The sequence below is a fragment of the Vollenhovia emeryi genome, unplaced genomic scaffold, assembly GCF_000949405.1.
Source record: "Vollenhovia emeryi isolate VEMERY1.0 unplaced genomic scaffold, V.emery_V1.0 DF939216.1, whole genome shotgun sequence".
Lineage (NCBI taxonomy): Eukaryota > Metazoa > Arthropoda > Insecta > Hymenoptera > Formicidae > Vollenhovia > Vollenhovia emeryi.
The window spans coordinates 339,986-363,925 of NW_011967150.1; the positions used below are offsets into that span (position 1 = coordinate 339,986).

General features: G+C 42.2%; 1 protein-coding gene across 1 annotated transcript in view; it reads left to right on the forward strand.

Moving 5' to 3' along the window:
• The first annotated feature begins 4,863 nt into the window (after positions 1 to 4,863).
• The window catches only part of LOC105560972 (SLIT-ROBO Rho GTPase-activating protein 1-like), a 49,259-nt gene continuing 30,182 nt past the window's right edge, over positions 4,864 to 23,940 (forward strand). The window contains exon 1 of the mRNA XM_012010536.1: positions 4,864 to 6,952. Coding sequence (XP_011865926.1) covers positions 6,877 to 6,952 — 76 coding nt within the window. The 5' untranslated portion in view covers positions 4,864 to 6,876. The remainder of the gene's footprint in view (positions 6,953 to 23,940) is intronic.

The following is a 23,940-nucleotide window of genomic DNA, read 5'->3' on the forward strand; positions in this document are numbered from 1 at the left end:
CCAAAGAAACCTGTTTCTCTGTGTATCGCAGAGGATATAAAACTTCTCTCCGAGTAATTAACGTTACGCTCTAACGATAGATTGTAAACACAAATCGTACCCCGTAATGACCGCAGTGTAAGTGCAATTTGCGCTGACAACTTGATACCTGAAAAAGAGCGGGATTTGCTTAGGACCCTTTGCCTCGACGCAATTAAGGGTCAAAGTCGAGAGAGTCTGATGCCGGTGGATATCAGAGGAGCATGAGGAGCGCGCCGGTATTAAAGCACGCCCGGTAAGACGACCCTGAGTGTCGTTAGAGTGTCCGATGAAAGGCCTCGACACTTGTTGACCAAACCGAAGGGTTAGCCAGGTCTTATATTGATGTGACGCAAAGAGCATGAACGATTAATGATTCGTAGATTCATAAGTGAACAGACAAAAATGGAGCAGATAAAAAAACTAAGCTGTTACGCGAGTCCGTGAAAAAATTATACGTTCCCACATGTTAACTGACGTACAAAGTTTTTCTGTTTCGAACTTGGAAGGTATAAAGTGAATAATTTTTTAGAGACATTTTTAATGTGCGCTGTAAAAGACTATGTAAAGTTAACAATGATTAAAGGCCGATTTCACCAACTCCGTTTAATTTAATCGGTCAGTTAAATGTCAACCGTGTTTGGTTAATTGTGGTCAATTCTGCTTGAACGATAAATGCAATTGATCAAATCCGATGGAACACTGAAATTTAATCGACCGATTGAACGGAGCTGGTGAAATAGGCCTTCAATTGTTAACTTTATATATTTTTTACAGTGCACATAAAAAATTCATTTAGCCCTAAATCATTGGCCGCTTTGTGATAAATTAATAAAAAATATGTAAGATAGCCCAATGATTTGTTACACTCATTACTTATGTTACTTTGCATACTTTTTTACAGCGCGCGTTGAAAATTAATAACGAAAATATATAAATTCATATATTTTTATAAAAAATAATTTTTTTAACTCTTATCATGCGAATAATTGTTTATATTTGACAAAAAAATAGAAAATTAGAAGCAAGCTGATTACTTATTATGGGCAATAATTTTATCTACGGGATATAACTTTGCTAACGTATATAAATATACGTCTTTAATAAATTGCTCCAACATCACCATGATACTTGTAAGTTTATGCAATTTTTTTACAGTGTGCATAATTATAATAATGTCTAATTACGTAATAACTATAATAGCATGCGATCGGAATAATTAATAACAATAGTTCATTATACATGTTCAATCTAATATACGATCCTGATAATTAAAACGCGGAAGAGTAGAGCTCAGAATTCAAGGGGTCTTCGGCGCGTAGCAAGCGGACAGGGAAAAAAAATCAGCAATAACGATCCCGACGACAGTTCTTAATGTTTGCGAGTTAACTTTCGCACGCGATCTTCATTCATTTGGGTCTCGTTACGGTGGATGCGTCGTATCGCCGCGTTACAGCGAATCGCGTTACGCGTGCGATGCACACAAAAACCGACGACGGCGGCGGGCGTCGATGCAACGCGGACACGCGCACTCCGCTCTTTCGCAGACCGGAGAGTCACAGTCACGGTCACGCTTCGAGGGTTGGACACTCGATATAGGGCGGGCACGGTGGGAGCGCATCGTTCGGCGAGCCTGAATGAGAGAGGAAGAGGGAGAGAGAATGGGCGAGAGAGAGAGCGAAGCACGGGGTCGTGAAGTAGCACCCATTGATCCCTGTACCTATCTGCCTCTCCATCGTTGTCTTTGTTCTTTATTATCTCCCTCGTGATCTCTTTTCCCTTTGCAATTTCGGCACTGCTTGTGCACACGCTTACGTACTCGATTATTACGTGTTATTTCCCGTTATGGATTTGTCAACGATTTGCTTATATTTTTTTATATTTATTTAATAAATATTATTTATTCGTCACATCTCTCTAATCTCAGCCTTATGCGTCTTGGAAGATAAAGTCTCGTTTTAGGGAATAAAGATAATAAGTGAACCGGCCGTTATTGTAAATAACAATAGAAACGCCTAATAAGGTCATGCTGTATCATGCTAATTGGACGGTACACAGAGAGAACGGTTTCTTTGAATTTAATAAATTTTATTAGATTCAAAGAAATTTATCTTTTGGAATAGTCCAAACAAACCAATTGTTGGTTCAACAAATATGATTATTTGACCTTTCAAATAATAAATAGCTTTACTTCAAATAAAAGATTTGTTTGAAACGAAAGGAATATTCTCTTTAATCTAAACGATATTATTGTTTCAAACAGCATTATCGTTTGATAGAAAATATGTGAAACAAATGTATATGCATACATCTTTTTCCCTCTACATTAGAATTTTCCCTTCATTAAAAGAAGAAAGATAAACACTGAATTAGTACACTATGTTCAGCCATAATAAAAAATAGACCATTAAATGCTTAAACTGCGTCTGCTGATGCGGTCGCTTATACAGGGTGTGTCCTAATACCCGTATGTCCCGTAGATGGCAGATAGACCGGGGTAAACTGAATAGAAAAGTCCTATACCATTTTGCAAAATTCGCAATAGTTATCGAGAAATTAATTTTAAAAAATTAATTTTAAAAAGTTGTCAAGCAGCGAGCGCCAAGCTTTTTTGACATTTTTTTTCGGCGCGCCGCTCCACCTCTCGCTATTAGATGATGCCCCACCGTTGCCTGCCGAGTCCGGCCTGCCGCCTTCTACGCTCTTATTCGCTCAGACATTAAAATTAATTTCTCGATAACTATTGCGAATTTTGCAAAATGGTATAGGACTTTTCTATTCAGTTTGCCCCGGTCTATCTACCATCTACGGGACATACGGGTATTAGGACACACCCTGTATATCATAGCTGCCGCGATTTTACTTACGAGTTCGGCGGCCATTTAGTGGCAGCACCAAACTTTATAAGCGCCTGGCCAAATAATATAATTATTTCATTGAAAGATATTACTTCAAATAATAGTGTTTTTTCTATCAAATAATACAGGTTGTTTGAATAAAACAACAAAATTCTTATTCAAAACATATAAGGTTTCGTATAAGCATATATTGTTTCAGTGAAACAAATTTCAACCAAATAAATAGGAATACTAAATCCAAAGAAACCGTTCTCTCTGTGTAGGCCGGGCTAAGACAGTGACTTTTAATAATTTATAACTCGTTAACAATTGTGAAAATTGCAAAATGGTAGAGGACTTTTCGACTCAGTCTAATCTGCTCCATCCGTAAATAAGAGGTGTGGCGGGTATTACATAACACCCTGTATAATCTATTATTCTTCTGTTATAATCAACGTCATAATTCGTGCCTATTTGTACTTTTATTCGCTCGATCGCTGCTTTAAACAGACAGCTAGGCCACCTTTCCAATCATTACCCTATTTTTTTCTTTATTATAGACGTACCTTCCGGAGTCATTTGTTCTTATCATTATTGCTCGCATTGTTGCGCCCCGACTAAATTACTTCCTTTCACTCGATCGCCGTTTGTTCCTAGGGCGTGCTTCCCGGAGCACATAATAAACTTCTGCTCTTTCTCTTTCATGCGCCGGTATTGTTCCTCTTCTGCTGCCTCGTTGCAGATGACGAACAATCGGGGAGAGTCCATCGTGCACCTGGACGTTGAGTTTCTCCGAGTCTCGTTTCCTCGATTCGACATTTTTACCCCAAAAACCAAAGGTCCCTCGCGCCTCCAAGTGGAACGTAGAAAGTGCCGGACGGCCGGTCGGCGCTGAAGAGCGCGAATCGCAAACGATTTCTCCGCGACCGGCACCTCGCCAGCGCGTTGGTAGTATAGCTCGAAGGAGCAATTAGCGTCGCCGAGAGGATAGGCCGAGAAATTCTTGCCAGAGAAAGAGCGGAGGGGAGCGGACGATATAAAAACTTACGCGTCTAGACTTAATAAAGCATTGTAGGTCGCGTGTTATGCAAAAGTTGTGCTCCTAGGAACGAGAATTATCGCCGATTAACCCAAGTTTCGCGAGGATCAAAGTTTATCGGTTTATTGCGATTACGGGGATTTATTGATGAGCCGAACTGACACGTTAATACATCCGGCGGGAATGTTTGGCAACAGACTTTGCCGCCACTGTGCAATTAAGGTACACAACAAACGCGATATATCTTATCAGCTTTATCACACACGACGCGGCAAATATTTATCGTGCCGAGGGACGCCCGAGTGGGGAATCGTACTGTTTAACTTCTGCGTGCCATCATTTTGCGTTGCGACCGGCCAGGCGAAGGATTCACTCGGGAGAATCGCGGAGTGTTGCGGTCGAAAACCCTCATCGCGCGTGGCACCAGGTGGACATGGCTAATCGCGAGATAAAAAATCAAGCTTCTAACGTCGAGGGTGTCGCGTTGTGGCAAGATAAAAAATTAAGTGCAACGAGCGCGACCGATTGATCGTCGAACGAGGGGTCCAGGACGTTCCTCTCGCAGCATCCGCGCGGCGCTCTCGCGGTGCATCGTCTCGCGGAAGAAGAGGTGCGGGAGAAGGATCCTCTGCCGTGTCCTCCGGCGCGCGGAGGGTGAGCGAGCGAGAGAATCGCGGCGGAGGAACCGGTGCGCCGTACCGGCGATGTTCGCGGGGGAAGGGGCTAAGAGGGGAGAAGAGGCGAGCGAGGGAGGGTGGAGGAGAGCCCGCGACTAGCGGAGCGGAGTAGTGAACGGCGAGAACCGAGAGGGCGAGGAAGAGAGAGCGCCGAGCGGTCGAGCGAGCGTGCGAGCGAGCGAGCCAGCGGGGACCAGAAAGGAGGGCGGAAGAAGGGGGAGAGACTCGTATTCGCGCGCGCGAGAGACCGAGAGGGAAAATCCGGTTGCCTGGCGACGAGCCATCTAGTTCGATCCCAGCCAGCCACCCGACCAGCCACCCTCCTCCGGTCTCTCCTCGTCATCGTCGTCGTGGTCGTCGTCGTCGCAGGAGCGACGACACCGCTGTGCCGTGCCGTGGGGAACGGTGCTCCGCCTCGCTCCGTTCCGCTCCACTCCGCCTCGTTCGGTTGGATTTTGCTCCGTTCCGTTCTGTTCCGTCACCGACCCCGGTTTCCCTCCCGACTGCCGAGAGATCGGCAGCGAGCGAGAGAGAAAGAGAAAGAAGAGAAGGGATTCTTCTCTCTCTCTCTCTTTCTCCCTTCGGGATCATTTCCTTGCCATTGGTCGCGTGGGATGCGTCTGGTATCGTGATCGCGGATACCATTGCCACAGCGCCTCCGTAGTCGCGGCAAACTTCTCAAAAAGTCGGGAAAACGCCGTACTGATCGCGGCACCCTCCCCGCGTCGTGTGCGCGGGACGATTCGATATCCTGGACACGGCGTTCGCGCGCGTTGTCGTCGGTGTGTGTCAACTTTCGACGCGGGAACACTTCCGAGGAACCTTTCGCGCCGAGAGCCATCCCACCGATCTCTTCCGCGGCGCGAGTGTGTGCGCCTCCTTGACGTGGTCGACGTGACAGCGTGGGAAGTCGCGAGTATTACGCCCTCGCGCTTTCTCCCTCCTTCCCCTCCGGCGTGAGGGAAAGAAAGAGGGACCGCGGCAAGTGCGTTTCCCAAGGACGTCGTCCCGGCGCATCTCGCCTGGGCTGCGCGCACAGGTGATGTCCTTCGCCCACCGCTAACAAAGCGAGAGGAACTGCGCCCGGCGTCGTTTTCGCCGCAACGAAATTATATCGGCGACGGTCTCGCGCGGAAAGAAGAATAGACAGGAACCGCGGTGCGTTGCCTGGTCGCGAATGACTTCTTCCGTGGAGGGGAAGACAAAAAGAAATTAGTTTCATACACACAAATCATATTTATTTACTGGAAAGCGTATTAGTTAAGTGTTGTGTAAAATTGAGGCGAGTATAATGTCCACTAGCAACGCTTAACGCCGAATTCGGAGTGTTGCGTCGAATTGCATAACTAGATGTGCCACTTGGTCGCTAATTAGTTAAGCTCAGGAGTGCCACAGCCGTCGCCAAGGAAAAGGGGATAAGATGTTCATCGAGGAACGAAATAAAATTGATAATGATTAATACCAAGGTACCAAGAATTTAACAAAGAAATACGAGGCAGGCCAGAGAAAAGGTGACGAAGTCATTGATTGTGGAATAGTGAAGGATTAAGAAAGCGCGACGAGGAAGAGAGGAGAACGCGAGAAGCATATCAATGGTATAAGAGTTCACGGAGGCAATTTCTCCTGGCGAGATCGACGATCCGATTGAAGTGCGCGAGGGCCAATAGGAAGCGGAGACGAGGAAAATGAGCCTGGATCGCCGCGGTTCGCGGAACCACGCAGGCAGGATCGTCCTGGGGACGACGGCTGCCACGGTGGCCTTCGATGGAACGCCGTCATACGGTTCAACGACTTAGAGCCTGCGTCCACAGAGCCTGCACGTAACGTTCGCGCTCAACTGACTGCCCCTTTCCGGACCGTGGCGCGATACGCAACGACCATCGGAGATCGATGGCAACGTGAAACTCCGCTTGGCTGAACGAAACCGAGGGGACTCTCGTTCTCTTCTCCCTCGGCACGTAAATCCGGAAACGAATCGAAATAGGAGACTACGCGTGAGAAGTCGAATTTACGGTCCGTCGCATAATATGTTTCGACAGCGAAATTTACGGCAGAGTGTTAACCGTACATCGAGGTTCACGTTATTCGGGATTAAGATGCAAGACTCGTCCCCGACTCGCCGCGCGATTGCGATCGCGACTCACGATAGGGATCATACGGATGCGTAATCTAGATTGAGTGCGTCTCGTCACCGTCGCGATAAGAAACTGTCTCGTCTCTTTGGAGGAGAGTGCGACGCGCTCTCCGGGAAATCCTCGGATCTCTTCCTCTCGCGGACGGAAATCTACGAAAAAATCACGGCATCATGTTCCAGTGCATCATACAGCAGAGGAATGGCTGGATCCATCCCTACACACCCGACACCAAGGACGTTTTCCCAGGTAGCGTCAAACGAGCATCTTGATAAAGTCGATAGGTCGTGCATTCAATTCTAAAAGGGACGTCAGAGATGAGAAAAAATACGATATATATTTCTTATATGCGAAATGTATGTACATTTTCTTACATATTTCCATCATTGGAATATCATTAAGCCACGATGCTTCTCAAGGTTCCTCAATTAGATAATCTAAACTTTCTCTATCTGGGATCTAACGGAAAACAAATTATATCTTGGAAGGAATTTCGTTCCAGTAGTAATTAAACTTTCATTGAACATTTTTATAGAACGAATTTTTTTTAGAAAGAAGCTAAAAAATTATTAGAACGTGTCAGAGCAATAAATCGCGCCGTCGCCTTATGTATATAAACTCAATGAATTGTGATTGATATTTTCGACTGAAGGCTATTTATGAAGTGGTGACTTTTATACGCCGCGTGATGTCATTTACAATATGGGGGATTCTATATGGGGAAATTCGACACTCGTATCGCAGGATGGCGGTGCGGGCGTTCGTTATAGCTGTATAGAATTTCTGGCGGAAGAGGAGTACGTGAGGGAGCATAGAAAACACTCTATGACGCATAGAAAAGCGCTGGAAGTTAGGAGATAACCCGCGTTGATAACACCGTGGTCGAAGTAGCGAGCTAGGAGGGAAAAAGGAAAATACACTTGAGCGTAGGGAACGCCATGCCGCGCCGTTGCGATAAAAAGAGTTTCACGAAGCCGATGGCTAATTTCGCCGATAATTGCCGGTTAGCGAACGCCGTCAGTGGACGCATTTTTTGCCGCTGGCGAGATGCGAAAGTTTAAACGGAGAGGAATGTAATATGACTGTACTCGATGCGAACTGAAATACAGACGGACCACGAGGGTCCCTCGATAAGGCGCTTTGAAGCTCTCCGTTTCGCATTCAATTAACGTTCCATTGCGCTCAGCACCGGTGATATTCAGTATACTCGAATCCGATAATTAGATATAATTATGCACGAAGAAGCAATATTCAAATGCTGCTTTCTCAAGGCGAAGAGCTCCGAAGCAATCGAATTCTTTATCGTTAAATTTCATAAAAGCAAGATTCTTGACATTATACAGACTCGATTGTCCACCGATGTCCTATTAAATTTTAACAATCGCTTTTACAATAAATTGGTAGTCGGCTTTTTCTTAACGGAACTGCCAATACGTATATTCGGCTTGAGAATTTTTATTATCGAATGTCGTGGCAACTTTTCATATAATCTATGCGCGTCGTAGGAATTAGAGAAAAGTATCGGTACACAAATTGCCAGTGCCATTTTTTTACGCTTTGAAAATGTTAACAGATGCTAAAAGAGGCAGAATGCTGCACGTTCACGTTTGCCGCGTGTCCAGCCGCTGTATTGTTTACTGTTCCTTTTACTATTTCTGCTACAATGTTCTTTAACCATGCACGCATACGGTACAAAAGAGACGCGAAACATTTCGGTCGATAAACGTGCGTGCACAACGAAACTCGACGCCAGAGCAGGAAGCCGTTAAATTGACACGTCGACGAGGAGGAGGTGCGTGCGTGCATGCGTGTACGTCGCGTTTCCTCTATAGCAATGTATGCGTGTGCAACGATGCGACATATGTTATGTATACAACGCGCTTGTGTAAAGGGTTGCACGATACACCTCTGAATTTTCGGGTAAGGTCGAAGAAATACCTGAATTAACGCGACACTACTATATTAATTCACGAATTTTTAATAGAAGACTGGAAACAAAGCTCTTTTCGGATTTAGAAAACGTTTATTTGAACGCGAATAGTTTTTTTTTAGCGAGAATTAAATTAGATAATTCACGCTTTTTCTAGGATTATTGCACGTACACAAGTTTCTTCAACTTGAAGGAGATCAATGCCATCTTAATTTTTTGCAATTCTATATCGAGTTAGATACAAAACTATAAAGAAGGCTCTTTTAGAAATTTTTTATTTGAAACAAAAATAGATTTATATACAAATTAGCGAGGATTAAATTTGATAATCTTTCATTTTACTTTTCCTCACTTTTTCTCGTTGCAAAATTTTTCTAGGATTCCCCCCCTAGGTATACAAATTGTTTATGACACAGAGCAACGGCTACGTATAATATACTCAACTCCCCGCGCGCCTAGCAACGCCGATCACGGGACGGCCGCATCTTGCCGCGAGCTTGAATTGGACGGTAGGCTGGGCTAAGACAGCGATTTTTTATAATTTATAACTCGTTAACTATTGCGAAAATTGCAAAATGGTAGAGGACTTTTCGACTCAGTCTAGTCCGCTCTATCCGGAAATAAGAGGTGTGGCGGGTATGACATAATACCCTGTATATTTTTTCGGAATCTCCACACTGAAAAAAAAATTCTGGTAGAAAATGGACGAATCAGAATTCCCTTTAGGATTTACCAGATTTGTAGTAAAGTCTACCAAACTTCTGGTTATGAAATATCTTTCATGGTAATCCTAAAGGAATTCTGGTAAATCCTAAAGAAATTCTGGTAAATCCTAAAGGGAATTCTGATTCGTCCATTTTCTAACAGACGGTTGAATCTACCAGATTTTTTTTTCAGTGCATAAATTCTAGCGAATAATAAAAATTCTTTGACTTGGGTTAGACTCGTTTAAATGAAATCGAATAGAGTAGAAGAGGAGAGTGGAAATATTGGATCTATACTGATTTGAGAGAGATAATTTGGATCGCAGATAATTTTAAGAAGAAGTTGGTGTAAATCTGCTACAAAAAGATTGCAGCGGTATGCGTACGTGCATTACCGTAACGCACGGTGCATGTCAGACGACGTACGATGCCGATGTTTGCTATCGGATAAATCGTCGGCGTGTCGGCTCGCGTGTATGTATGTACCTGTCCGCACGATATAAATAGACGGACGCGAATGCGTCGTGGTGACGCAACGCGAAAATTCGCTCATCTAACTTCTCTGTCGGGCCGCTTCTCATTTGTGATATCATATTTATCCCATTTTCGCCGCGCGAAGTGCTGAGTAAAAATATGATATCCGCCGGTATATGCGTCTGGAAAAAATACTCCGCGATGTTTGCGATTATTTTCAAACGCGACTTTCACAACTTCTATAACGATACGATTCGAGGACTTCATCTCGTGACCCATCAAACAACAGATTTATATTAATATAATTAATTAATTGAAGTGCTTTAATTATATTATTATTTCAATTTAATTAATTATATGAAATTAAACTTTTATAGTGATATCAAAATCGTAAGCTATGGTAGAAGTCACGAATATGAGAAAAAAGAATATAGGGGAACGTTTTCTTATTTCTTATTTATTGCGCGTATTGTGCATCTGGGACGCAGGACGTTTCAGCGTGTAAGCTCCAAGTTGAGTAAATGAAAAGACCGCGTTTGCAGTTTCGAGGCGCAGTGTTGCGAAAAAATTATATTGGGGCATAAGTTTCGGCTGAAGACAAATATATGATAAATCGTTCCAGTCTGTCGCGCGAGTTCGAAACTAAGAAAGATTGCCGAAGCTTCCAAGTAAGAAACTTTCGCAATCATAAGCGGTGCCTATAATGCAACACAGTGGAGTTCGAGAACTTGTTCCCCTGCGAAATACCTCTTATTACGTGTGATAAAAGCGACAACAAATGCGGACGGTGAGAGTCCCGCGAATGTGTGTGTATTAATCTCCGTTCTGAATGATAATCAAAGTGATAATGCACGAAATAACATTGACAGCCGTGCACACGTCTCGTCGCACTGGAAATTGAATAGCTATTATTGCGGTAAACCGTGAAATCACGCCCGCAAACTTCAAATGAATTTGAACGGATTTTTTAACAGAATTTAACGGATGATTTTTAAACAGATATCAAATTTGATCCTTTTAACATTTTTGAAAAGTAGAATATTCGTACACTTAAAAAATTTCTGGTTGAATATGGACGAATCAGATAATTCCTTTAGGATTTACCAGAATTCCTGTAATCCTACAGAAATTCTGGTAAATCCTAAAGGAATTCTGGTAAATCCTAAAGGAATTATCTGATTCGTCCATATTCAACCAGAAATTTTTTTCAGTGTAGGGCTCTGGATCTTCTTCATTGATATAATTTTACACGAGAATTTGTAATACTATCGATCTCTTAGTTTCATGATTAAAGTCAAACTTTCAATAGGAAAGATAACGAAGCACCAATTTTTTATATCATAAAAGATTGTTCACAGTTAGAGGAATTTTTTCGGAAGAAATTATATTTCTATTTCAAATGGAATTCATTTCAATAGAATTTTAGAGTGTCTCTTGTTCGTCATAAATGTTCAGACGATAATTTTAGGACACCCGGTGTGTGTACCTCGTAATTGTCGGCGTCGATTTCCGATTGTCCCAAACGCGAACGTTGATAACAAAAGCAGCTCGTGGCGCGAAATCGTCAGCCTCGCTTCGAAACAAAAGTCCAGCGAGATCTCATCCGCGATCGAAGCGTCGCGTCGCGTCGTTTCCAGCCAAGAGAGTTAAATAATCGCCCCCTCGTCCAATATTGCCGAATAAAAGCAATTACTTGGCTAACATTTCTCTTTTTCTGTGCACGAACACTTGTGCAGATAATCCGTTTCGTTGATAGTTTTAATTGCTTTTTTATTTCCTGCGCCCATCTTTGTGACAATTTCTTTGATCCGCCCGGCATCGATTAATGTTTCGATTGATAAATATTTGATATATGTAGATATCCGTGCCTCAGACGTAAACTGCGTTAAAGTCACAAATCTGGAAGCGGTTCTTTTCATCAGATTGACGTTAGTAAATACTTTGACTTGTCCCAGTTAATTTTTCCGCTGAATTATGTTCTCTACTAGTACTCTAATAAGGAAGAAAATTTAACACGATCATTATTTACCGGTAGGTCTGTAAGGCCCTGCGCACAATAGAAGAAATATTAGGAATAAATATTAAATCCATTGTTCGAACTCATAAGCTAGAACATAAATATTTTGGATAAGGACTGTATGACACAATTCCTACACTGAAAAAAATTTCTGGTTGAATATGGACGAATCAGATAATTCCTTTAGGATTTACCAGAATTCCTTTAGGATTTACCAGAATTTCTCTAGGATTACAGGAATTCTGGTAAATCCTAAAGGAATTATCTGATTCGTCCATATTCAACCAGAAATTTTTTTCAGTGTATATTTATATCTTGCATTTTATTCTCTTTTATTGTGCTCGTGCACAGGGCCTAAAACTGTGGACAACACTGTTTACCACTAATAAAACTTGACAAGTCGATTCATAAGATGTGAAAATCTTGTTTTGTAAAAAACGTAATTCAACACCGTCTACTTCGGACTCCAAAGAAGGAGAAAAGTAGCGAGACTTAATCTAAAAGTGTCATCAAATGGAAAGCTTTCCGCCGCAAGTTGGAGATCTCTGACTTTCAAGGCGCGCTACACGTCGAGAAATGTCAATCGGATATTACCTTCAGGCGCGCATTGCATGTACGCTGTACTTGGAAACGGAAGATTTTGCTTTGGATTTCGCGTCGCGGAATTTCGCGATTTCGAGTTCGACGCAATTCGTCAGTCAACGACCGTTTCTTGCGGACGAGCAGTCGCACGGCTTTTTTTCCTCCCCGAGTATTTCCGCTAATTGCTTCGTGCGCGACAATTGTGCCGAGCATGAGAGCGACACTGGCGGCGTGACAAATTGAATTCGTTTGTGATCTTTGGCCGCGCTCGGCGAAATTGCGCGTTTGGCTCAACCGCTTAAACGCGGCCCCGCCGGTGCCGATCCGGAGAATTTCCGTTCAGCGAGGGAAGTTATTTCGCCAATTAATTTCCAATTTTGCCGATAAATCGTCCCGATAGCCCGACGGTAGAAATCGCCGTAGGTCATAATTGCGTTACAGATGGACGCGAGATGATCGACGCGAATGCGAGCCGAAGAAGCGATCTTTATCTGGCATAATTGAGAAATCTCGCTTTGCTCGAAAATATGATCTTTTTCTTGGATCAAAAGTGTATTACCACAATTGCGATCTAATTCTAGCAGCAGAATTTAATTTTTCGAATGTGCTTCGCATTAAGTTTTCAGATCGTCATTAAGTTAAAGGTAAATATTACGAGTCAAAAATGTGGTTTTTATCAAGAATAACTTTCGTTTTAACTGTGGACATTATTTTGCTATTAATTAATACAATTAAGTTCTCATTCTAGTGTAGGGTAGGTCGGGGTAAGATGCCATTAGGCATTTTACGTGAGAGGTAAAAGATACCTAGAAACAATAGTATCAAAGAAAAACCCAACGAGGCCAAGAAAGCTTGATCAAAGCTGCCGAAACATTCCAAAACTCTAAAACAATTTTATGGAAAGTTTAATTATCTATAGTATTTTGTATATACATATTGTTACACCCGCGCTGAGATGACTCTCGAGTTCGAGCTGAGTCGAGTCGCCTTAATGAGAAGAAAACGAGCGGCTTCTCTTAACGACAAACTAAGCGAAGAGAAATTAGCCACCGCGACTTTTGTTCCGGAACTGTTATACACGGTTCGGACGCTAGGCGAGATCGTTGTAACCTTTTACGAATAAATACGTTTTCAAGTTTTCCTATTACGCGTGCGTTCGTTTCCTCTGCGGCTCAAGAGTGCATGGACGCGGACGTGAGCGGGAGTATCGCGCGAAGGCTTGGCGAGCGTAACAATGTTTTAAGTATTAAGCACTTGATATACGGTTGAAAAAGACCGATAGGTAATAATCATATACAAATTGTTAAACGGCATCTTACCCTCAGGCGTGTTACATTTTCTCCACACATGTGGGGTTTATGTTAAAAAAGATTACTGACGTTTGTTTTTTTTTACTTGCATTCTTTCGTTAAGTGTGGCACCTTACTCTGACTTACCCTATAATATGCGTGTTTGCATAAAAAAATCTACATATTTTACTATCAGCAGGAATAAAGCATCAATTATATCTTTTTCAGAGTTTCATTGTCTGAAATTGGGAATTGTTCTTTGCAATTTGAGACGAGAAGCACAAGCACGCGCGCGCCCGCGAGAGAGAGAGAGAGAGGGGGGAGGGGTGTGGAGAGAGGAGGGTTGAGAGAGGATCGGTTTCTCCAATTAATTCTTAATTCCGGCAGTTAATTCCATCGACAGTATCGCGCACGAAACTTGAGCCTAATAACATTAGCCGGACGCAGAAGCGTAATGAACATCTCCACTCATCTCAGCTCGTAAAACAGACACGCGGTCCAAGACGAATCTCTCCCATCAACATCGGTTAGAAACGCGATCGCATTCTTCACCCTGCCAAGCAGCAACTGTCCGAGTTTTCCCTTGCTGCTCCTGCATTTCTTGCATTCGCTGTCGGTCCAATCGACTCGATTTAAAGCCGCTGTCGCGATCGTAACAACGCGCACTGCATTCTTAGGCTCTGCGCGCAATAGAGGAAATGCTAGGAATAAATATTAAATGTTAGAAGAGCGAAAGAGAAGAGAGATTAAATGTAACATGAAAAAGAATAAAATACAAAATGTATTATAAATATAGGAATTGTATCATACAGTCATAATCTAAAGTATTTATGATATATTTTGACTTACGGATTTAATACTTTCAATAGATCAAAAATTTTATTTAACATTTAATTTTTCCTGTTCCTAATATTTTCTCTATTGTGCCCGGGGGGCTTTACCTAACTCCGCGCCCTCCTCTTCTCGCAAATGCGTACGGATCGCAGTGCATAATAATTCCACGCTGCAGGGTTATTAAGGCGAGCGCCGCCCTCGCTATTGCGTTACGAGTAATCCGTAGATCGCTAATTAGCGCCGGCACTGAAACTGTGTCAGCTCGTAGAAGCGTATCCGTGATCTTTTCAATGGCCTATAACCGCCCGTCGTTCGTTGCACCTCTCTCGAGCTTCCTCAGAAATCTGATATGCGTTATTTCCGATTTGTCAAGTCTCGAGAGTGAACTTCGCCGGCCTTGTCTGCGTGGGAATTTAGGCCGAGGTGTATTATCGGGTCACTCGTTTTAGGAGGAACTCGATCCCAGAAATATTGAATATGTGTCGGATTTAATCTTTTTTTTTTTATAAATAGCAACATTGATCGGGGAGTAGTTACGTTCTAAAGCTAGCGATTCCATTATTAAATTATTTCGTATCGAGAATGGCTTTCGCTAAGGATACGCATAATTAACGAGAGCGTCTTGCTCTTTTAATAAAAATTAACTCCACACGATCTTTCTTTCTTACAATTTCGAATATTAACGTTGGTATATAGAAAAGAGAATTACAATAATTAAAGCGTATTAATTTGTTATATTCTTAATTAGTTATACAGTTCTTTTAACTCGTTGCCAGAGATTGTTCCCGTAATCTCCAAATCTTTATTCCTTTTTGTAATTTTATATCTAAAATCGCACCAGAATGTAACGCATAATACGCTCGTGAGAATAAAATTGTATGATAGAAATATAGAAGACGAGCGGAAGTTGAACTCGAGATCGTTCGCATAACATCTTTCGTTCACGTGCGCGGATGATAAGACGACCGCGGCGTGTAACAATATTCTATCAATGCATTATTATCAATCCGACCGGCAGTTTGTTTCTCGCTTATCACACGCGAGCTCTCGCAAGCGCGATTATTTTCTAGCATGTGAAATAAACACATCTAGGATTTTCCGCTAGTATTCATTCTAGCACGTAATTGTCACTAAAACATTATACGTTTAAACACCCTCAGAAAGGATTTTTGTTACTGAGACAAAATTATTCTTGACGCATTTATATTTTTCACACAACCTCATTTAGTATAAAAATAAGACGATATCAAAATAAAATCAATAATTCTTATTCTCCTCTATCGAATTAAAAAAGATTGACCTACTATATTGAGATAAGAGTAACTTATATAAATGTAAGTCTATATATTCTTGTGTATAGCATAAATTTTCTCTTCATCCTACAACGCACGAAGTTGGCACCGCGATATTCGACAAAAGACGATACGTACTATCATTTTATTCTACATTTTAGAATTTTTCATCATTTAAGATTAAAATATTCCTTTCTCTATAATAAATATGATTGGCGGTACATCGATGTTATTTTATGATACATTGAAGTGTAATAGCATTGGATCCTGAAAATTTTTCTGTGGGTGAAGGACACATCATGACAGATACTTGTATTTATCCGAAATTAATTACATTCTCGAAGCTTCGCTCAAATGAGTCAATTGAGGCGCACAATTAATAAAGATTAATTCGCACTAATAATAGCCTGCTTTAAAATCGCATCTCAGCGTTGGACGAGCGTTAGCCGCGATTTTTACCCCATATCGAGATCAAAACAAACTCGGTCATTGGTGAGTTCTCGCGCATAAGATTACTATAATTATACGCGCTCACGACAAATTAAACAGTTGTTTTATGCTGCGCGTTATCGTCAGCTTGCTCGCGCGCTCGCCTCGCTGCAGCTTCCCTTCACATCGTTAAAACGGTAAATTAACTATCGCGAGCATGGTGCAATTAGAGGAAAAGGAACTCGATGTCGAGCTTATTGGGAAATCAACGAGCCAGAAGAAGCGAACGGCGATTGAAACGGATCCTTTTCGAACGATGGGAAACAGCGACCGCCATTCGCATTTGGCATTGCCTCGCTTCCGCGTGCATCTTGATTCGCAGCTCGACATTGCGCACAGATTGTTCGCAATTTGCGACAGAGTGCGTTAAGTCCACAAGAATTCTTCAATTCATTGTTAGAATCTGATTCTCCTGTCAACTCGATTTTATTAATAAAAATGTTAATTATCAGCATTTTTAATTCCAAGTTCTGCTCGGTCCGATAAATTTATGGCTAATCAATTTGCAACTTTTACGAAAAAGCAGCAATTTCATTAGCTACTCATTGCTCAGACCGAGATTTTGGATCGAATTCTAGCATCGTCAACACAATGGCTTTACTGACAATCTGACAGATGTTTGACAGCGACCGCTCTCGAAAAAGACCGGAACTATTTCTACACGCCATACTGCTCTTTTTCTCTTATTCTAGACTTGCGTTTATTAGAAGTAATCTTTTTTTCTAGGCTATAATTTTAGTTCTAATTACACGATATTGTTCTTATATGTTGTCTCTGGGGTATGCTGGTCTCATTTTGTATATATTTATTGTAGAATTCTTGTATCAAGCGAATATTTTCGTCAAGTGTATAAAAAATTAGTAAAATTTTTAATTTTTTTTCGTTTTTGATATAAAGTCAACCAGCATAGTCTAGATTTTGTTGTGTACTTTAATTCCGTAAAAGTTCTGCATTTCTATAAAGCCAATTAAAAGATTACTTTTAGGATCCCCTTAATCTGATTTTTCATTTCGTTTACAATATCTCAGTTGCAATATTTGTGCATATATGCATCCTTTTCTGACTAGTGATATGACTTTGCGTGTAACATATACGGTGATGGATAGAACGACAACACTTGTTTGAATGAGTTTAGGAACGCGCGTTCACGTTTACGTTCCAAAACATTTTTCTGAGGAAAAGTTTACTTGAGAAATAGATCGAAAACGCTGAAAATGGCCTCGGAACGGCCGTCGAGTAAAATATTCCTCGGAGAAGAAGATTTTGGAACGTAACCCTGATTCTACATGCACGTTCCTAAACTCGTAAAAAAGTGTTGCAACCATTCTGTCCATTACTATACTATGTATAAAAATCAGTTATTTTAGGTTCTGACCGAAACCACAAGATTCTCGAGCAAATCGAGTCTAACGATTACGCAACGAGGCGCGGGCGATGCTATCGGTGACCTTTATTAAGAGGCCGTCGAACCATCCTTCGACCTACCATTGTGTTGCTTGCACTCTAGCCGCATTTGTATACACATACGCGCGCACACATTGAGCGACATACGTACACAGCTTGACACAATTATTCGAGCGAGAGAATTAGAGTTAAGATAACGAAAGGCGAGTCGTTCTCGACGCAATAACAACTTGGTACTTTCCTTCAATTCATGTAGGAAGGAAATCGGTGAAGACGTAGAGATCGTCGACGCGTTTGCCACGAATAAATATAGAAATGCAGTTATAGTTTTACAGAGAAAATATCTTTAAGTGGCTGCACTTGTGTATGAAAGTATCGGTTTGATATTTAAAGGGAAGGGAACGACGAGCGGGGCGCATCCGGTAAGACCTGCACTTGCTGCCCCTTTCAATATTTCACAAAGAGGCTGAACTCCGTAAGCCTTTTTTGAAGGACGCGTGGGCCGCACCGGAAACATGCATCGCAAAGTGCATTACGCGGGAGCCTGCTTCGCGATGCAGGCGTTTCCAGCAGCCCGGTGGCATACATAGATAAAAATTCGCGGAAAATGCAGTTGGGAGAGTAAAACTGAAACTTCTTGGTACGTTAACTCGAAAATACTTTTTTTTTTACGTGGGATGTACATGACAAGGTATTAGTTATTCACAGCTGGTGCCTGTGATGAATGAATGAGCGTATAACCAGACACAGAAGCCAACTGTTTAACACGTTGAAACGTTTCTGATCTTGCAAATGCAAAAGAGCTTAAATAACAGAGATTAACATTTAGTCATTTGAAAGAAGCTACTCGCTGATCTTTCGCTGGTACAATTATTGTAAATCACATTGCGAATTATTTTAATCAGAAGCAGAGACTATTACTTTAATTTGTGCAAATTTGGGGTGTCTCGCGACTTAATTAAACGTGGGAAGTTCGGTAGTCGCGGGATCTTCGAGTAGACATTATGTGTTAATCATCAATGTGCGTAACAGCGAGAAAAAGGGACGGAGAGTCGGAGAAATTACGCGCTCAGGCGCCACATTCATCGTGCTCGGAATTTGCCACGGTCACGAGCACGCACAATGACGTGGAATACGCGGCGCATGAACTTAATTATTCGGCACGGTTCAAATCTAATTTTTCGCGCTTCGTCCACCGCGCTCGTTCGAGCGTTTATCCACCCGTCCGTGTTGCCATTGTCATCGCTTTTCCGCGAAAGTCCAATTTGCGCCGTTCCGCCTGTAAGTCGATCGACGCGCAAGTCCCTCGCGCGTGTTATCCCAGTCGTATTTTCAGCGTGATGTACATTTCTTCCAACGGCTTCGTCGTCCGTAGTCACCGTTTCTCCGTTTCGCGCTCGCCGGATTCCCCGATTGTCTTTTTCGAACGACGCACCGTCCTCTCAGAAAAGATTTCCGATAATAAGACAAAAAATATTTTTAACATATTTAAATTTGTCACAATCTTATACAGAAAAGGAAACAATGATAAAAAAATAAAACAGTATTAAGATCAATAATTTCTATTCTACTCTCTCGAATTAAGGCAATGCCCTTCCGCCGATAAAGAAATCATGAAAACCCGAGGGGTAAACCGCTGAGTGTATTGTGGTGTACAGATTTGCGGCATTACTGGGCATTACTAGGCATTACTAGACATTTTTTGGGCATTAGGCCTTGTACTGGGGCTTTATAAAGATAAAATAAAATGAAATAGGATAAAATAAGGTAATAAGATAAAGTCGAGGGGGAAACCGCTGACCAAAATCTTGTATGTACACCAATGCCCACTAGGGATTAATTACTTTATCTTATTATCTTATTTTATTTTATTTTTATAATGCCCCAGCAAATGCCCAAACTAATATCCAAAAATGCCTAGTAATGCCCCGTAATGCCGCAAATCTGTACACCACAATGCCCTCAGCGGTTAATCCCTCGTGAAAACCGCTTACAATTTTTCTCGAAAACGGTTTTACAGAATGACTTGAAATTTTTATTTTTAGTCGATTAATAGACAAAGTGATTCTCCGCGTTTTTCCTGATTTTGAAAGAAAATTACAGTTTTATTTAACACGCAAAATCGGTAATGTTTTCAAATTAGGAAAAATGCGGAGATTTACTTGGTTCCTGTTTCTATTAATCAGACCTCGACTATAAAAATTTCAAGTCATTCTGGAAAACCGTTTTCAAGAAAAATTGGAAGCGATTTTTATTTATTTACCGGCAGAAGCGTGACACATCACCCTTAAATAAAATTGACTTACATGTTGAGGTAGAAGGGTAGCAATATATAAAATTAAGCTTATACATTCTTGCGTTTAGAATAAATCTTCTCTCGATATGTTGTAACGCACGCACCGGCGCGTCATTTTATTCTAGATTTTAGAATTTTTTATTTAAGATTAAAATATTCCTTTCTCAATAATAAACAAGATTATCGCTATATTGGCCCTATTTTACGACCGATCGAAGTGTAATGGCACTGGATCCGAAAATCTTTCCCGTGGATGCGTAGACGAGCTAATCCAAGTCGACGAAAGCAAAAATTCGCAATTTAATGTTTTTATCCTTGGCGCCTCGCGACGTGTCAATCGGTGCAGAGCGAAAGCAATTGAAGTCGTTGTGCCTGGAAATTTTATTCTTGGGACTCCGAGCCCTTCAACGCGCGGCTTTAATCCAGCTTGCGCCGCGTCCCTATCCGACAAACGACACTGTCATTATTATTATCGTCCAAGTTGTCTGCAGTCTCGCTTCGTCGCGCACTCCGATACCTTCAGCATCAGTTATTGATTACTCATTATTACGGTAGATTATACAGGAACGTCCGTGCGCTGCATTCTATTTCATCTCGAGACAAATGGTCAGTTATCAGTGTTGCCCTCGCCAGGAAGTACGACATTCCGTGTTATCTCTCGGGCGTGCCTGTCGTGCCTCTCTGCTCTTGAAAACCAGCTCTCGGCGCGAGCTAATGGCGCCCCGTTACGTTGATTTACTGGGAAAAATCGTATGGCGCATGATCACGGGAGCAATGTCAAGGGCGGGGCCCTTCGAGACTTCTCGCCGTGCCTGTTTTCCGCTCGCGCCTGCTCGACTGCACGCTTCTCGTGTGTGCGCACGCGAGAGCGAGAGAGCGACCGAGAGAGAGGGAGAGAGAGAGAGAGGGGGGGGGGGAGGGAGAGAGAGAGAAAGAGCGTGTGTGGGCCCCGGGGACGGTGGTAATTGTGGTTAATTTAACGACGGTCAAAGCAGTCACTGCCTGTCCTTATAGGCCAGTTTATGCGGCCGAGTCCCGAGCAGAGGCTGCATCACTCGCGCGCAAAATCTCGCTCTCGTCAAAACGGGGATTTCCGCGCTGTCCCTTATAATTCGATCGATCTACAGTTGCTTTGTGAGAACAAGAGCCCGAAAAGTGGCGCGCGCGTGTGTGTGTATGTGTGTTCAGCAAAATTAGTCTGGTCAATTAATTAAGCTTTGAGGGAGTTAATTTGGAGAACGGGATCGCTGAAATACCGTCCGCGAGATGAAACACAGGACGTAGTAGGGAAAAGGTGAATTCCTCGAGGCTGATGGATATAAGCGAGAAAGTCTGCGAATAATGATCTGAAAAATGATCGAACTCGGTGATTCTGATTTTTCGTCCGTTCTCTCGGTAAATCTATCTCGGGATTAAATGCGTAAACAGGAATTAATTGATTAAATCACCATACGTGCAAGAAATTTCCACGGAAACGTAGACGTCTGATATAAAATTGTTACGGGCTATTTTTAAAATAACGCGAAACGTTTTTATTTACCGTCGGTCGGAAATAAAATCCGACGGGCAATCGCGAGAATATCGAGATTTTTATCTTCAACATTTGTGTAATTCGCTTGTGTAATTTGCAAAATGGAAAATCGACGGGGTGTTCTAAACTTAGCGCGAGGTTGAGGAATATAATAAACCGTCATTACGGAAGAATTGATTGGCGTGAACGTGGAGCGATTACAACGCGGCCTCGCTGTATATCGATACTCGCCGATCGGGAACCCCGACCCGTATATCGGGTCTCTCCCTTTCTCGCAATCGTCAGTAACGGTGATCGTTTCGTGCCGGCTGTTTCGCGTAATCGACGCCGCTTAACACCTGCGGTCACGAGATCGCTAGGAGATCGATCGCGATCGTGTCCGATTTTCTCTCCGCGACCTGGAGAACGTTTCGGTCTCGCTTTATGCAGCGGGGATCGTTCGCGAATGTAATAGCCGCGGAACGGAGAAATCACGGCCCGATATCCGTGCGTCAGCGCGGAAATACCGATCCCGATCGCCATCGAGATCGGTCTGGTGAACGGGAAATAATATTTCGATGGTAGTTGATCGCGAACGTGTGATTTCACGATTCCGCCTGCTCGACTGCCATATTCTCTCGAGAGATGAAGCTGTCAGCTGAGGAGCACGAGGCCAACCGATTCTACCGTTACGTGTTTTAATCGGCTTTACCTTGAAAACACATAACTATTCTTTTATCCTGGATGATTTGTCCGACGTCAGTTTTTTTTTTAATGCGGTGTAATGTAAGCAAGAGGACGAAATATGCTTCTAGCGGAGAGAATTGATCGATTGAATATCGACACGAATTGTTTGGTTCTAATTTTTAGCGTTGGGAGTAATTAACGGATGTTCAGAGCGCGATGTAATCAAATAATGGATAGAAGGCGTGTCACCCTTCCCGTCGGAATGCAAAATTATTCCCTCTTCCTGCCCGCTCGCTCGCTCGCATGCTCGTTCGAGCGGGCGGACGATCCACAGCTCCGATCGACGATCACGTGAAAACTTGCGTGAAAGAAATGTGTTGTCATCCTTTTGTGCTTAAACTAAGTACTATATTCGCAGTACGATGTGTACAGGGTGTACCAAAAGTCTGGAAACGGTACACCTTGTGTAATCATTAGTGCAAAATTTTATTTTAGGTGTGCATACACGCGGCTTCTTAAAGACGTTAACGATTTTTAATTTTGCCTGGTCCGTATTTTCTTTCTTTTGCAATACAGCTCGCGCAAAAATTTTGATAAGAAAAGATAAGGTAATCGTTTGTTACACATGGCGAATGTAGTTCAAGCGTACGCAAATCTGTCTACAGTTGTTGAATTTGTCCAGGTATAGTAAATCTTATCTAAGCCAAATTATCAGAACATGAATTATATGTATATGTAAATAATTTGCTATTTTTTGCTCCTTCTATTAAAAAATTTTTGAGAGTTACTACCCTTAAGAGCTGGAGCTCCAGAAAATATTTTCGAAAGTGAAAAATTAGCAAAAAATAAATAATTTTAGTGTTATTAATTTTTTGCTTTAATTTATACATAAACTGTTTTCTACAATGGCGTAATTTAATCTGAAACTATTTAGTTCTGCAATTTTTTTTTTAATAGTTGGAACAAAAAATTACTTTTAAAAGCAAAAAATAGCAAAACATTAACGAATTAATTCTATATATAATTTGTTTTATTATAATAATTTAGTTTATATGGTTTAATATGCCTAGGTTTTTCCTCGTTTATTTCTCAAAACGTATCACATTCGAGTCTCGTCGTTATCGGAGAGAAATTAACAATTTCGCGAAATTCGTGTAAAAATTTATTTCTCGAATTTGTCTTCGCAATCGATCGCGCGCTCGGTCAGTAGGTCTCCCGAGTGATTTTACGACCCGTCGTCGTTTGGCCATTGAATTCATTTCAGCCGATAATAGGCCGTAAAGACGATAGTATTCAGAATCTACGGTCGGCCGCTCGAAAGTTCACACGCGTCGTTTTAGTCTTTGAATTGTCAATTCACCGGGCAATCGTGTCGCCGCGCGCTCTCATAAATATTCAATCACGTAACTGGAGTGATCTAACTGATTATACGGGGTCGATTAGATGTGTGCGAAGCGAAGGAGCGCGATGATAAAAATAGTCGCGCGACATTATCGAGTGCAGCGCGACGTACCTCTTCGGGGCAGATATATATACGTGCGACGTGTGTTAAACCCCGATAACAATCACTTAAGCGGAACTATAGCGCGTTGTATCAACAGAGTTCTTTCACCGGACATAAACGATAAACGGCGTTCTCTCGCTCGGGCCACTCGATATTACCGCGATCGTTTTATCGAAGCCACTCTCGCTCGTTCCGTTGAACGGACGGATCGGGTTACAGGCACTT